This window comes from Odontesthes bonariensis, chromosome 10 (assembly GCF_027942865.1).
Source record: "Odontesthes bonariensis isolate fOdoBon6 chromosome 10, fOdoBon6.hap1, whole genome shotgun sequence".
NCBI lineage: Eukaryota > Metazoa > Chordata > Actinopteri > Atheriniformes > Atherinopsidae > Odontesthes > Odontesthes bonariensis.
The window spans coordinates 24712654-24729502 of NC_134515.1; the positions used below are offsets into that span (position 1 = coordinate 24712654).

General features: G+C 41.7%; 1 protein-coding gene across 3 annotated transcripts in view; it reads right to left on the reverse strand.

Moving 5' to 3' along the window:
* fgd (faciogenital dysplasia) overlaps positions 1-16033 on the reverse strand; it is a 57508-nt gene extending 41475 nt beyond the window's left edge. For all 3 annotated transcript variants that reach the window (XM_075474844.1, XM_075474843.1, XM_075474842.1), the window contains exon 1: positions 15716-16033. In XM_075474844.1, the coding sequence (XP_075330959.1) occupies positions 15716-15737 (22 nt within the window). In that variant the 5' untranslated portion in view covers positions 15738-16033. The remainder of the gene's footprint in view (positions 1-15715) is intronic.
* Between the last annotated feature and the right edge of the window lie 816 nt (positions 16034-16849).

Genomic DNA, 16849 nt, shown 5'->3' on the forward strand with positions numbered 1-16849 from the left:
CATATGAACTCAAAAGACTGAAAGGCAAATCGTACAAAGGTCTTGAAATCCCTGATTCAGTAGCTCATAACCTTATCAAGAGGTTTCACAGTCAAAGATGCTACCGTGGTACAGTCCTTTGAAAAGAACACTGAAAGTCAGAAAATAGTGCTGTTGTACAAAAAAAAACTAAAAACAACAGGGGACACACTTTAGAATTAGGCAGCAGTCAGCGTTTCCCTGCAGCTCATCACACAAGATGACCGGAGACAAGAGACAGAAAAAAGTCATATTTGAAACGGCTGAAAATAAATACACAGGGCACGCTATTTGGATTTGATGTCTGTCTGGAGGTCAGATTATTGAATTTCTGCGTAAGCCTCTCAGAACAAAGACATAAATTACAAAGTCCTCACATTTCCAAATATTTAATTTAGATGGTTTAGGGAACTTTCTTTTTTTTTTCTGACCCGCACACTGCTTGGTGGTGCTTGAACATAATCAAAGTACTGCATTCAGCCTGTGGGAGATCCATTCTTACAATGCTACGCTGTTTATTTCCACTGCGCTACACCACAGCACTTTGTTCGGAAGGAGCGTCTGTCCTTGAGTGAGGACTTGAAAGGTGTGATGGACGTGGAACGACCGCATGATGGTTTGTTACTATTAAAAGTGTGGCTGCGCATGTATGTGTGCGAGGGTGCACACAGACGAATGTGCATCCACCCACGGTGGGTTTGGTCATCTGATGAGCTGCGGGCTCATCTCTCCCTACAGCGCCCAGATGGCCTGTGATTATGTGCAGCTCAGTAGAGATTATATTTGCAGCACAGATAGAAAGAGAAACGGAGAGAGTGAAAACATGGCTCAAATTAGAATGAATTTGGCCCCAAAAAAATGAAAGAATATGAGACCAAAGAAAATGAGCAATGGCAGAGTGGTGTAAATAGGCAGAGAAACCTCACAAACCCTTCTTTGTGCAAAAACAACCGTAAAACCTTTCAGCTACATATTACTTCCACTGTCCTGTTTCATTTCCACCTTCACTGCAAAAACACCTGCAGCCAAAATGATGAGCTCGGGTTTCATGCGTTCAGGGGTACCAGCTGATTTATGTGTGCACGTTTGTCAGATGGGAATGTTTCTAGTAAGGAATACACACAGGGATATTTGTCACCGGCAGCAAGGTGACATGATGGATGACACACAGGCAAGTAAATCACACCCAAAAGAGCTGAATGAAAAATGATCAATGCTCCACTGAACCAACAGCATTTAACCTCTCCATGTGTTTATTGTCACAGCTTCACCTGAGGAGAAATTCACAGAACGTGTTCAACAGTAAATGGCACATATCGAGTACCTTCATTTACGACCCAAAATATAAGAAATACATTTTCATTCAATACAAACTTTTACTCCATATTTCCCTAAAGAGGAAGCAGGATTCCTCAGAGAGAGCAAAGGCAGAATGCAAAACATCCAAAGCATCTATGAATGAGTCAACTCATCGCCATCACAAAAACTGAAACCGGTAGTAGCACTCACATTTCTTCTACTGGACCAGATATAACAATGATGCAACTCTTTCACTGAGAATCATTTAGACATGCGAGCCCTCAAGCTACTTATTGTAGTATGTAATCTAGTTTTGAGAGCTTTCCCCACGAGTGCGCTATTGGCCCGCTGTCCAAGCTGCCACACAGATCAGAGCAAAATGATGCGTCCCTTCCTGTTTAGCTTTTTTTTTTTAATCACTTGCTGAACAAGAAAACAATAAGCAAGAAGCTCATCATTCAACTTTTATAGAGCTGCATATTAGTAGATGACAGTTTAAAGTACAAACCAGTCTTATTGTCAAGATGTTTTCAGAAAAAATTAATTATAAGAATTTAGCTTCAGGAAAAGCTAAGGCAAGCGTTTCAGGTAAGCAGCTGACGCACACACACACACACACACACACACACACACACACACACACACACACGCTTGCACTGAAAACACAGATGTTAAGCTGCCCCGGGCAGTTTGTTGTTGCATTACATTTTGACCTTTCAGAAGCTATGTAAATCTAATTAGGAGCTTGTTAGTGATTTAGGGCTTCAAACATTTTTTTTCTTTTTTTAAATGCAGAGAAAAAAGACAGAACATCTGTGATAACTGTTAGAGGAAGATAATCCACGGTGGGTCACAGGAACAGGATCCATCTGTGTGGATGTAGCTCTCATCTCCTCATTAGACGCAGAGTGTTATGGCTCTCCTGTGATGAGAGTTGTGCCATGTGTAACAGTAAAGTGGGCATCTGAACTCACGAGCTCAAATCCAAATGATGTCCTCACACAAAGTTAGGGCCTAGGTGGCACATCTTAACGTCAGGGTGGGAAAATCTCCAAAGTGTTGAAAAGTCATTTCAAACAGCAGCCATTAAAGCAGCAAGTCACAGTGCAGGTATCCCTTTCATATAACACAGCTATCTTGTTTCACAAATTCATGAGAAAAGGAGAGCATGATAAATGGCTGAAGGGCGGTGCAGGCTATAATAGGAAGAGGGAGAGGACACACCATGGAGAGTCGGTCTGCTGTTACCAGGGTGACCTTCAGTGCGAAGTACCTGGATGTCACCCTGAAAGACAGCAGGTCAGCCACTGGGGGCTTCGTTGGTGTCTGGAACCAGCAGGGATTGATGTCATTGCCTCAAAAATGATGACCTCAATCTGCAAATGTCACATATTCAGTACTGGTCAGAAACTTTAAAAAAAAATCATTTTCTAGTGGACTTAGACTTACTTATCTTTTTTTTTTTTTTTTGCATACAGGATGTTGAGATCAGTGCTCCGTCAGGCCATGTGACATTTTACTGAAGAGAGCTCTTCCTGTCACTGGATGTATCTTTTGGTCTGTTGTCGTACAGGAGAAAGAATTCATCTGTGAGCAATCAGATGTCTCCATGACGGTAACTTTAGTACATAGTTGAATGTCTTCTGGCAATTTTTATCCAAAGAGCTATTTGTTTTCCTCTTTTCAAGATGTCTTGTTCAGGCCTTTACTATATATTTAACCAGCATATCTTCGTATGCAACTTTTTTGCATATGATTATCATTGAAGCTCCTTTTGGGATCGTAAACACTGACTTTTGTCCACATTTAAACCATAAAGAATCAGGTCAGTCTCCTGTCTCATTCTTCAGATGTTGAATGCACCACAAATAATATTACACCACCATCTAGTGGTGCAATAACAACTGTACATCTAGAATGCAGCAATATTATAAACATGTTTTTTTAGAGTGATGCTATAAGTTTGTGACCTTTTTTAGATCCTATGTGTTAAAAAAAAAAAAGAAAAAGTAAAATACTGAAATTTATGTAGGTTAAGGTATCTGGCCTCATTTACTTCCACTAAGTAAGACTCGAAGCAACCCAGTTTAGCTGCCATAGACACATCTGCCATCAAAATAACATTTGTGGCAAAGTTTTGAAAGTGAAAGCAAAGTCTCTCCTCTTTACGTTCCCAGATGTTAGTTTTGTGACCTTGAAATGCATAACTCCAACACAGAAAAAGCTGCATACACGACAACAGTTTCACACTCTGGTTGTGCCTTTTACAGCACTAAATGAGAGCCCTGTTGAAACAGCCGGGCCATTTAAAAAGGAGCGACTCGGTGACAGGCTAAGACTGGTGGTGGGGAGGAGAGTCAGAAAGAATAGAGCAAGGAAAAGTTTAGAGTTTCCTGCTGACTGACAAGCCCCAAGGCTCTGTGTGTGTGTGTGTGTGTGTGTGTGTGTGTATAAAGTCCACCGGTGTAAATTATTCATTCATAAGAATGTGTAAAACGTTAGGCAGCTTATACAAGCGTTGGCTTTTAGTACGTAGCAGAATCTATGTCCGATTTCTTCAATAATCAAAATACACAGACTTAAGGGAAGTAAGAGGACAGAGAAAGACGAGGGCTAATAACAACAGAGGGGTAGAGCAGAGTTGGTGAGGGGGGGCACCCAGGGGAGAGAGCATGGAGAATTGAACACAGGCTGCCTTTGTTGGCTGTAATCAGCCAGACTATTAAGACATTTACAACAGTTTATGGTAGCATCAGGTGAGTGAGTGTGAATGCAGGAGTGTGTGGTGATTACTCAGAGGAGGGTCAAGTTAACAAATCATTTCAACAGCTAATATTGTAATATTGTAAGTCGCTTTGGATAAAAACGTCTGCAAAATGACCGTAATGTAATGTAATGTAATGTTAATATTACTGCTGACCGTTCTCTAAAGCTCATCTATTTTTTTTTTTTTTTTTTTACAATGGTTTCTAAACTTTCAAACAATCACTGTGGTCATTCCACTAAACTTTTCACCTGTATTATCCTGTGGTATCATAAAAAAAAAATTCAGTTTATGGAGATTTCAGATGGTTAATCGATAGAATTTGTCGATTCGTGAGTGGAAATTATGCTGGCGGTCAATGGTGGTGTTGGTAGCTGAAGACAAGCAGCCACAATGAAATACATGAGATACCTGAACTCAAATGTCCATGTTTGGATGCTGACTGGTTTGTTAAAGCAGCACTGCTCCTAAATGTGTGTCCTTGAAATTCCTGGTTCCTTTTCATTAACGGAATATCAAACAAACAAAAAAAATCCCAGGAATTATTATTGTACTGAAAGATTGCGAATAATACACACTTTAGTCTGACCAGCACTGGATTATCACAGGTTATATATTGTTATTTGACCATTTAAAACAAAACTAGATGTAGACTATATGCATTTCAGGTTCACTTTATTTAGTGTGGTAAATTTAGGTAATTTAGATAACCACGGTCTGAAGGAACGTTTTAGCTGCCTGAAAGCAGTACCCACGACAGAAATCATGGGGAGGAAATGTGTTGCCCTGATCCACCTCTTATTGAGACTCAGAGAGGTCACGGCAAGAGATTTTAGAGACCAACAGCCAAAAGGAATTTGTGTTTGAATACAGTGGGCCCTTAGTCCAGCCATAAAGCGCATTAAAAATCAGCATTTTAAAACTTGATATGAATCCTTGGGTATGACATCCATTTTGATGTATGTAGGTTGTTCAAAGTTAAAACCCCTAAAGGCTACAGCAAGGGGCACGTTATACCCTCCTTGAAGTGGTAATGAAAAAAATAGCACAAGACACAAAACTTAACCACTCTTTGTTCTTTGATGAAATCTTTACTGTTTTCTGTTGCAGGTTTTTTTTTTTTTTTTAAATTTTTTATTTAAATTTTATTTTTATTCTATTTTATTTTTTTTATTATTTTTTTTAAACTTAATTTATTTAATTTGCTCAGTTTTCTTCACAATATTGTCGTGTTGATAAATTTGTTACACGTTCAAAATTTCATCCAAAGCTTTATTCGATTGCCGACAGTCTGAAAATCCAACTTTGTGATACAAGACCACCCTTTCAGAGCCGTTAAAGCCTAAGAATTTTTCCAGAGAAATCCAGAATCTGGCACAAAGTCACACAGTGCATGCTCAGCTTGACAGTCTAAGACATTCAGAATGACCATCTTGCAATGCAAAAACAACCAATGGGAAAGTAGCATGAAATGAAGAGTTGATCAATGAGACATGGCTGTCATTTTGAAATTAGACTAGATGGATTACATGGAGGTGAAACATGCAGATCCATTTGTGGGGGATGGTGTGTGAGAAGAAGCCCTGTTTTGTGCGACGTGTCCTCCAGCTGTTATCATGACCTCGCCAAAGAGCTTATGACATGGAAAAAAAGTGCAAGAACTACAATTGTGGACTGTAGCTTTCAATTCAGTTTTATAATCAACATGTCAAGCTCAAATGTATTAGATTCATATCACAGAAAGCAGCTGAAGCCTCACAGTCTGCATGCTGCTGAAGGGATAAGCCAATACTGAGGATGTAAATCTAAATAAAACATAAAGATCATGAATTTTTTAATCAAAGCGAGAACTGTCTATTTCTCTGAACATGGTCAGGAAAAGGAAACTGATAACAGATGTACATGAAAGTAATTACAGCAGACCAGTGTAACATGCAATGCACTACAATGGTGTGGCTTGTGGTTTTTGGACAATGATGGACATCTATGGCAGACAGGAAAGAGCCATACCACTCTTTGTATGTACAGACAATAGGCCAATTCTTTGTTGTCTTCATTTTTTCCACAGGGTTTGTTGGTAGTTAGTGGAAAAAATAAAAAATAAAAAATCAGATATCAAAGTACCGAGGTTATCTTTTTGAAGATTTCAATCTAAATGGAGAAAGTATATACGTTAAACGACTTATGACAACTATATCGAAATGGTGGCCATCTAACCTAAAGGTGACCTCCACCTGGTTCTGTCTTTTTCCATCCTCCTTTTCCTCCCCACTTCCCTCCTCTCTATATCCCCCTGCCTCACCCCAGTGTGTACAGGAAGCTGTGATTCCAGAGAGCCCTCTCCTCTGATGATCAGAAAGGAAAAACACAATGCCTTCAGTGTGCTAGAAAAGAGCTCGACTCATAAAATGCACACACACACACACACAGAGGGAGAGAAATAGAATGGAACATGCTTTTACTATTAAGGCCCTGTTTTTTTTTTTTTTTCTTTCCATCTGACTTTCCCAGGAAAATCCCCCTCGCCGGGGAAGGTCCAACCAGACAGACAGCAGACTAAAGAAAAGAGACAGAGATACAGACCGACCGACACAAAAGGCTGTGGTGAAATTCTAACCCCATAACTGAGACACAGATTTTCAGGGTGTGTGAACTTGGATCAGATCTCAGTGTAAAACTGCTTATTTAAGACTTTTTTTCCTTTAGTTTTACAATATCTGTAGAGTCAGTCAATTGTCCTAAAAAGAAGCACACATTTTCTAGAGAAGCTTGCATACATTTAGCACATTTACATAGATTACCAGCAGGAGATTAATATAGACTGCTGGTTGGTGCTCAACATCTGACATATGAGCCCTTTATTGGGCGACACCAAGTAATTCTGTTCAATTCTAGAAGACCTCAACAGTTGGTACCATTTAGGAAAACTAGGTCACTTCCGCCTTCTGTGTGCACGTGTGGGTGTGAATGTGTGTGTGTGTGTGTGTGTGTGTGTGTGTGTGTGTCAGCCAGACCCTAAGCCAAGAGACCTCCAGTATAAACATATTGTGCAGGAAGAGCTGCTTCTCTGAACAGAAACATCCTAATACCAAACTGCATTTGACTTTGTTATCCTCACTGTCAAACTCTAGCAGACTTCTATTAATCTGCAAAAACACTCAAGCAGCATGAGTTTCTGATACGACATCTGTTATTTAATGCCCCTGCTTATAAACGGGGTGGACAAAATGACGGAAACGTTAGGACACAGCCTTTAAAAACGATCCTAAAGTTGGATAAACACATCACAAAAACAGGTTACGGTGTTATTTCATCAATTTTTTTTAACCAGCCGGCAGGATTTTTAGTCACTAAACTGTATATCTTATAACTCTTCAATACTGGCCACAGCCTGATCGATATATTGCTTGAATGATACGATCTGACAATGCTTGCCCATCAGAGGTATATATCGCATCATTGTATAGGTTTACTGAAATGAAATGTTTTTTTTGTTTGTTTTTTTCAGAATATAAAGCAGAAATTCATTCATCGATGAATGTAATTTAGAAATGGTTTCATCACATACTTTCATCATACTCTCAGCAGTGTATACGGGTGCACTTACAAGAACAAAATAAAGGCTACTCAAAAGTCTTGCCAAAGTTAGCTGATCTGGCACAAACTGGTGCTGGTAACCGTTAGGCCGGCAGTGTGAAATGACAGGGTGACTACTCATTGGACCAACCCAGCAACCGGGCCGATCACTGGCACACGCGCAGGCTAGCAAACCCATTGGATGTGACTGAGAAGTCAGCCAATGTGTGCATCTCTGCAGTCAAACCAGCTAACCTTTGGCTGGTCTGATACTCCAGTATTCAGAACTTTATAATAAATCCGCTGGGAACACAAACAACAAAAAGTTGCAATGTGTAGCATTTTTTTGGGGAGACGTTTTGGATAAAAGCAACATTCACAATTATATACTCGCACAGAGTTGTGCGCTTTAAAAAATTGCTGTGCAATTGCAACTGATGAAACACGTCTACAATACATTTCAAAGTGCATCTGTCAAAGCAACTTGTCTGCAAATGACGCAATAACCTGTTAAACGGGAGTGTAAATGATCTGTTCAGTGTTGTTATAGCAGGCGGTAACAACATCAAAATCAACCCGTTTCTAATATGACCAAATGCAAGTTAAAATGCTGCCGGTTTATGTGTAAAGTCGAATAGACACAGACTCATGTCACACTATCAAACTCAAAAAGCACTCGTATCAAGTGCAAGGGAAGACCTGAAATGATTCCACACAAACACTTGCACAAACTGACAAGGAACAGTCTACTAAAGCTCAGACAATTGTGTTTACATGTGTAAAGATTGAGTACACAACAAGTCGTAACATGACTTGGACAGACATCTGGGTTATCTGGAATGGAAGCGTTTACGCTCAGTACGGCACGCTTGAGCTCAGCAACTGAAAACCGCCTCCTGTGCACACCCCTTACTATAGATGGAGACTTCTTCTGCAGTGCAGAAAAGAAAGACCCGTCAGAAAAATTGTCTATCCCTTCGCAAGCCTCTTTTCCACTCGCTAAAACAAACCACAGTATCGGGTTTGAGGAACTCTTTTCAACAGCAGGACACACACATTACCACCATTAGGAAAATCAATGTGACACTCAGGACGGCTTAGAAAGAGCCCGAAGCTTCCGAATGGCCCTGAAACAGAGTCATGCTATCTTACGCAGACATAACTAGATAAGACATGAGATGGTGCAGCAGTAGAAAGATGTAGGGGATTTGTAAGTAGCTACAGGACTGGCATTATTGAAAGTAGTCTCACATATTTCAGTGATAAAAGGGCCCAACAAATAAATTAGGCACCAATATTATCTGTTGCTTTAAGCCCTTCGCAGATATGAATATAAGCCTTTGTAGACAGTAAGAAATGTCAGACATATTAGCTATTATATAATCTGCACATAAGAGAGCAATGCAACCCCGAGACGATCATGTCGCTAATAAATAAATGGTATGCATAATAAGACAGCCTCTATATTTTATGTAGATTTTTTGGGGGCAGAACCACCATTAGCCAATTCTGACTACTTGTGAGCTGTGAGGAACAGATTAAATGAAAAGCTGGCAAGCTGAGAAGAAGTTAGTACGAGCGAGATGGAGAACAAATCAGAAGCAAGACTGAGGCAGAGGCTCTAGCACTCGGGGGAACTGGAGGATGCGGCGGAAGCCACTTGATCCAGAAGCACTGGGCTTGATAGGGTGGAGAACCAGGCAAACCTGGGAGCTAGCAGTGTGAAAAGTCCTGGCTGGGTAGCGAGCTGTAAACTTGCTCAGTGTGGAGGCCACAAGCTCCAAGAGGACCAGGCGAGATATAGGTCTGAAAACAGAGCTAGCTGCTGCAGGTAACAGCTTGGCCTTGCTTCCGTCCTACGAAGGACAGCGCCAGCTGCTGGCAGGTGGAGAGGAGGGTGGTGCCAGATAAGCAAATTCACACATCCCTGTTCACTGAATAAAGAAGAAATAGTGATATTCTGAGCAATTTGAAAAGGCCTAAGAGGCTTTTATTTGGCAAAAACTTCCAAATGTTCAATTTGGGTGTGCACAGATTAGATATTAAAAGATTTATAACTGCTGGACTTGGACTTCTCCAGTTGATGTTAGCAGCTAACCATCTAGCTCGTTTAACACCCTGCTCATAGCTTTCTGAATTAAACTGCGTGGGTGCAAGGGATGAACACTAACATTAGCTAGTTTGCTTTAAGACCAACACATTAGCACAGCTACGCCTTAAAAGCAAAGGCCACACATAATAACAACTAGCTTTTTTCTTTGTTTGAAAATGTTATGCATGGAATGCATTTCCAAAGGACCCCTACTGTATAAATGTCAGTGTTCACTGACTCTTGTTGAAGCCTATGAGCCCGTAGAACAAGTTCTAAGCATTATTCCTGGTCAAAGGACCAGTACAGGAGTACAGAATCAGGGCTCTAGACTCACTTTTTGCACTGGTTGCACTGGTGCGCCCAACTTTTTTTCTGCACAAAAGTTAGGTGCACCAAAATTTTCAAACGCATTGCATTTAACACCGCAGTTTTACAGGTTCACTTTTTTTATTTATTTATTTTTTTTATTTTTATAAAATCGCTGTCCATATAGGCAATATTGACTTGTAAACAGGTTGCACGGTGGTGTAGTGGTTAGCACTGTCGCCTCACAGCAAGAAGGTTCCAGGTTCAACTCCCAGCTGGGGCCTTTCTGTGTGGAGTTTGCATGTTCTCCCCGTGTATGCGTGGGTTCTCTCCGGGTACCCCGGCTTCCTCCCACTGTCCAAAAAACTATGCATGTTAGGTTCATTGGTGACTAAATTGTCCTTAGGAGTGAGTGTGTGTGGTTGTTTGTCTCTGTGTGGCCCTGCGATGGACTGGCGGCCTGCCCAGGGTGTACCCCGCCTCTCGCCCATTGACTGCTGGGATAGGCTCCAGCCCCCCCGCGACCCGACCGATGGATTCAGCGGTATAGATAATGGATGGACTTGTAAACGATTAACAGATAACTAGCAATCTGGTCAAAATAAAGTTCTTTATTTGAAGCACAATTCTACAAACTTACTGAACTTAACTTACTAACTACTTACTGAAACTTACTGAAAAAGTGCTTAAAGTGGCCTAAAATTTTAACTTAAAACATCTCAAGATAAATTAAATAAAAAATTAAAATTGCAAGTGTTTTAAGGGCTTCAAACTGAACATCTCATGGCTCAGTGTCTTATGGACTATCCTCCATTGCAGTCACATGCCCCTCGAATGGCCAACTCCTGTAGTTGGTTTAAATATATATATATATATATATATATATATATATATATATATATATATATCAGTATATTCACCGGTCTTCCTCCCCTCAAGATACGGCCGTACACACTGACGCATTCCTGAACGATCAGGAATGCCATGTACTCACTGTTCGCAATTAGCACAGACGTCTTTTTTTTCAATATATCTGCGATGACTCCTATAAATTGCGCGCATGCGACATCATTGCTGTACGTCGGGTTTATGTTCAAGCCATTTTTCTTCTGAAGAATTATTTCGGACTTGAACTTAGTGAAGGGAACTTTTGCAATATGGTAGGCAACGTTAAACTTGATTATCATCTCGGCCTCGTCCGATGATGTGTTTGCTGCTGCCTGCTACTGAAAGGCAGCGGGGAGAGGGGACACTGAGCAGGTAATGTGTTTCATAGATGCGTTGTGCTTTTTCAGCGTTTCAGTCACAAATGCAGTATTTCCATACTTTACAGTAGATGCAGTGCATTATATTATCGGCTTTACTTTATCTTATCCAGGGAAACTGGTCAAATGTATACACTTTACCCCTTTTAATTTATCACCCGCGGCTACATCCACTGTCTATCTGACGAGCCGAGGTTCATGATCACTTCTCTGTCTGACTGCAGCAAGCACATGTTCAAACGTACACGGGCCAATCAGAGGGGGGTCCCGCCCTTCACTATCTCTGATTGGTTTAGACCACGATATGGGTCTAATTTTTAGTTGCACCATTGAGAAAATAGGTCGCACGTGCGACCAAATTGGTCGCAGCCCTGAGAATGTTTATGTTTTTCAACAAGATATTTTCAAATTAAGAAAACAGTTGACAAATTTAGATTGCTGGGTGGCCTGTGCCTTTTTAGTCAGGTACAGAATTAAAGCGATACTCCGGAATTTTCGACATTGGACCTCATTTCCGAGTCAACCAGAGTGTAAGAAATGTGTGCAGATGTTTTTTTTTTTTTTTAATTCCATGCAGCCCTTGTGAAACCACTGGTCGCTGTTGCTAAGCTAGCGCAAGTGATCGACTTTTGGTAGCCTGCCACAAGAAAGCAGTCTTGCCCAATTCAATAAACACTCAAAGCACATCAATTATTATGTCAGGCAGTGGATGTAAAGGTTTGTGGTGATAGAGTAATGTTTGAAATAAAACTGACCTTGCATTACATGGATTTTTATCATATGAGGGACTAGTTTATAGTGGTCAGCGGAATTGTACCTTACTCTCGGCAGTTGTGATGTAACTAACTCAGCTGCTAGTTCCAAGCTAGTTCTGCTGCGTTTGGATCGAGCGAGTTTGCCGCGAGCGGATTATAAACCAACAACGTGGCAACATGGTAAACCAATGTGCCTTTGCTAATTGCAACAATAGAGCCCATAGATGGGTTCCGAAAAGTTTCCATTATTTTCCAATAAAAGATCCGGAAAGAACAAAACTCTGGCTCCTAGCTGCAGGATTAGACATACAAACTCCGATGGAGACGCTGCGTATCCGGGTCACATTATTATAAGTGCACATTATAATAGTTACACTGTGGACTATTAGTTATTATAGCTTACACGGTACGTTTTTTCATTCAACCAATAGATAACAAATCTCAACAAAATTTTGTTTTGGTAACTTACCGCAATGACAACTGGCCATTGGGTCCAGCAGGTCTGGGTCGTTTTTTCCAGTTTATCTTATCGACTGAGAAGAATGTTTCTAGCACTCCGCGGTTGAGATGTGGTAAGAAGTCCTGGTGCTCCGTTATGCACACATCTCGAGATGTGCTATGGCCAGACAAATCTAGACTATGGAACGATGTATCAAGCTCCAGCTCTTCCATCTGTGGGATAACTAAGTCCCACTCTCGGCAGCAAAAGCATTCTTCCTCCGTCTCCATTGCTTTGCAATTTCGGCACCGACACCATCAATCCCTGGTTATTCTAGCTGCGGCTGTCTGCTACAGACGCGCTCTCTCGTTCGGCCCTCTCTCGTTCCATCTCTCTCAACTCTTCTACAGTATATTCCGGCTCGTACAGGTATGCTTCATTGGAAAAATTAAATGGCTCGTCCTCGTAATCAATAGCACCGGGTTCTCCGAACATTGCCATTCTTTGATCAAGTTTTTGTATGCTCAAGTAGTTGTGACAGCATCATTCTTCACAAAACAAACTATTGGCAGCGAGAGCCGGTAAGATTGGTGCTAGATATTAGTCCGCGGCTGCCAAACTTTCAAACCAGGAAGCACGAATGGCTGCGGGTAATAACATATAATTGTAAGGTTGGTTTTACTCCCTAAATCTCTCTATCAACGTAGATATTTGCATCGATAGCCTGGCAAGACAATTGATGTGCTTTGAGTGTTTATTGAATTGGGCAAGACTGCTTTCTTGTGGCAGGCTACCAAAAGTCGATCACTTGCGCTAGCTTAGCAACAGCGACCAGTGGTTTCACAAGGGCTGCATGGAATTTAAAAAAACAAAAACATCTGTACACATTTCTTACACTCTGGTTGACTCGGAAATGAGGTCCAATGTCGAAAATTCCGGAGTATCGCTTTAAGTGCTGTGCATTTGTAATACACCTGTTAACCTCTTCAGAACACTGAGCGTGTGTGTTTACTTGGTTCTGGCATCGTGTTTCGTGGTTTTACGTTTGATCAATAATGATTGCTGCTGTTGTTGTGTTGGAGCGGCTGTGTGCGAGTGGTTCGCACTTTGCAGAGAAAACTCTGCTGCTGACCCCTGACCACAAAACTTTTTATAGGTCATGTGTTCTATGAGCTGTTGCAACGGCACCAATTCTTCGTCATCTACAGGCTGCAGACATTAGGATAAACAAGAAAGTCAGGGTTGTATGGCTTTAGTTGACTGCACCACTCCTTCCTGCACACCCAGGAGAAAAAGTTGATCCCTCTAACTGTCACTGTATAACTCACACTGGAACAATACATTATATTGCATAATAATACATTGCATGGATCATTTTGAGGTCTCCATCATCGCCACTCGCAAAACTAAACAATGGTCCTGCCGTGCAAATTGTTGTGGCCCCCTTTTTCAGCTAGGCAGATAATATTCTCACCATACTGTTCTCAAACCCCTGTGCTGTGTGTTTATTTAATGAAAAAAGGGAGAAACGTTTACATTGGCTCCATTAAACACAGACGGGCCCCAATAGTTTTTGTTAATAATAAATAACTAGAACAGCCGGGGGGGGGGGTCATTCAGCCACTTCTTAGCGAGACGTACCGTAATGAGAATAAAGTTAGTCAGAAGAGTTTAGAAAAACAAGTCTGAGGACTGTGGTGAACCTCAAACTGGGAGGCATGCTATCTATCCCACTGTAGTTTATTTGTGATGTGGTTTATTTTAATAGATTCTCCAATGATAGCGATGCTAGCAGCCTGCACCCCCTCTGACCCTCCCACCGTAAATACAAAAATAAGCAACAGAGAGTGCGCTGGCTGGTTAGGGTTCCCATGTGGAAGTACAGTGAGAGAGTGGGGGCATCAGAAAGGGAAAAGGAGAAATATTTCATCTGATGGCAACAAGAGCTGTAGCTGTGTGTGCGTGCGTGCTACAGAGATAGGAGGGCTAGAGGCAGGCGGAGAGATGAGGAGGCAGACATTGATCTGGGACAGTGTGGGAGAGAAAGAGGGACCAGCACAAAAAAAGAGCAAGGCCTTGGGAATGAATGTGTGTGTGTGTGTGTGGCGGAGACAAACGATACACTGCTGAACTGCAGGAAAGAAAGTCAGCCAGGAGGACGGCAGATCGATTCCTCCCCTGAGTCTCACAACAAACACAGTCTCTTTTTCTCTCTGCATAGCTCACCTCTGCTCCAGCCTGATATCGTCCCATCAGCACTTCATCTCTCTCACTCTCTCCCTGTTATACCCTCCCCCTTATTTGTCTACAAGCTGGTTCCAATTCATGCTTTCTGAGTCCAGCGTGAAAGAAATTGAGATGTAGCTTAATTCTCTATTGAGTTTCATTCAGAGGGTTGGCTGGCAGGACTATTGAGCCCGACCTGTCTTCTGAGGACCATGTGAAATAGGAGCGATAACAAGAGATAACATCCACAAATTGGCAAATAAATAACACCTCTCAACCAAAAGAAAAATAGGAGAAGTGGAGGCACAGCAATGCATGTCAGGTTCTCATGAATTGCTCACACCATTAAAAATACGTCTGCACCACAATGCAGAGAGGAAAACCGCACAAAAGACCGATGGACATATAAACACTTTAAGACACTTTTAACAGACCTCCAATCTAATGTGTTCTGCCTCACACACACTCCTACACTCAAATCACATTCCTCACAGGGAAGAAGTGCATGAGTCCTTTACTTATCATCACTGTCAAAAACTGTGGTTACTGTTCGATTTCCGGTCATGGCTTACTTACTGCAGAGATAAAGTGTGTCTTTATGTATATTTCTCAGAGGGGGGCTTGCGCGCTGTATCAGACTGAGGTCAAGGCCTTTAGTGTCAGGGTTTGGCACGGCTTTGCTCCTATTCTTGCCCTTTCAGCTCAAGCGTCCAAGTCGCCACAACATTAATGCTCCTTTTTGTTGCGTTTTTGAAGCCGCCTAACGAGCAAAGCAACTCTTTGAGCCGAGTTGGTGCCAAATAGATGCGGGCCTGCAGCTGTCCTGTTGACAGCTGGCAAAAGCATTTTGGAATCCAAGTCCTGTGCGCAAAACTACTCGTAGCCATTTGGAAACAACTTAAGAAAACCTTAGAGTTTTTATTTTTATTCTCTATAATAAAGACAGACAGGAAGACCCGCGGGCAATTCACTTACCCGTCGCTGAAACCCCTTGCATTTTTGCACAGAGTTGCTCTCAGATCCTTCTCTACTGAACCCGTCCTTTCCTCGGAGGAGCCGACAACAGCGGCGGCTCCAGCGTACCGTGGACTAAACTCGACTCAGAGGAGCGCTTTGCACTTCAGAGTTCCTCTTTTTCCGTTCGCCAACAAAAACACGCAGAGCGACTAAGGACACTTCATTGCGTCCTATTGGGCATAAGAGATGGTATCCGGTTTGTTTTTTGTGCAGAAGAAGAGCAGCATAGTCCTCTATGTAGTCCTTTCTTCTCCCTCTCCAGGAGCAGAACTCTCTCCTCTCTGTGCCGCTGGAAAAAAAAAAAAAACAGAGAGAAATGCGCGTTCGCGCTGCAGCTAGGCGCGAGCGCGACACCCCCCAGCCCCCTATTCATTGAGTGCTAGAATAAATACTTAGAAAAATAATAAGGGGGGGTCAGCTAAAACTGATCCTGAAAACAACTTAACTTGAAGCAGATACCACAACCCGGGCCGCTCATTCTATTTACTTGAACTCCTAATTTAATTCATAATGTTTTCTATTTTTGTACACTGCTGCTTTTTCAGCCATGACATGCCCATCGGCACAGAGGCATGACATGGGCTGTCACGTGAAGTCATGAAAAGGATGAAGAGGCCTATTTCAATAGATGGCTCAGCTCAGAAAACTCCACATCTGCCCATTAGGGTGGAAAAAGATCCTGGAACAAAAACTGGCACTGGGTTTCCATGTCACTGCTCAGGCTTTCCCCTGATCTTTTAACTCATTATCTTGAGTTCCCGGCCAGTTCAGCGAATGCTGTCTCGGTGGATCATTCTAGAAAATAATTTGCAACTGAGAGAGGGAGGAAACAACGCTTGAATTTGTGGATTTGCTATAATTATACACCATAAATTTCTGTTGTCTCTGACAGTGTTTATCCAAGTGTTCAAGTCTAATATAATTAAGATGCGACTCACTGGAAGAAATGTGGTGTTTTGCTTCACATGCCCCTGACAAAAAGGTCAGGTGAGGTGCATGCAGTTATGGAAAGTAACGAAGTACATATACTCAAGAAATATGTGTAACTCTCTTGAGTCTATTTTTTAGACCACTTTATATTCAATTTCTACT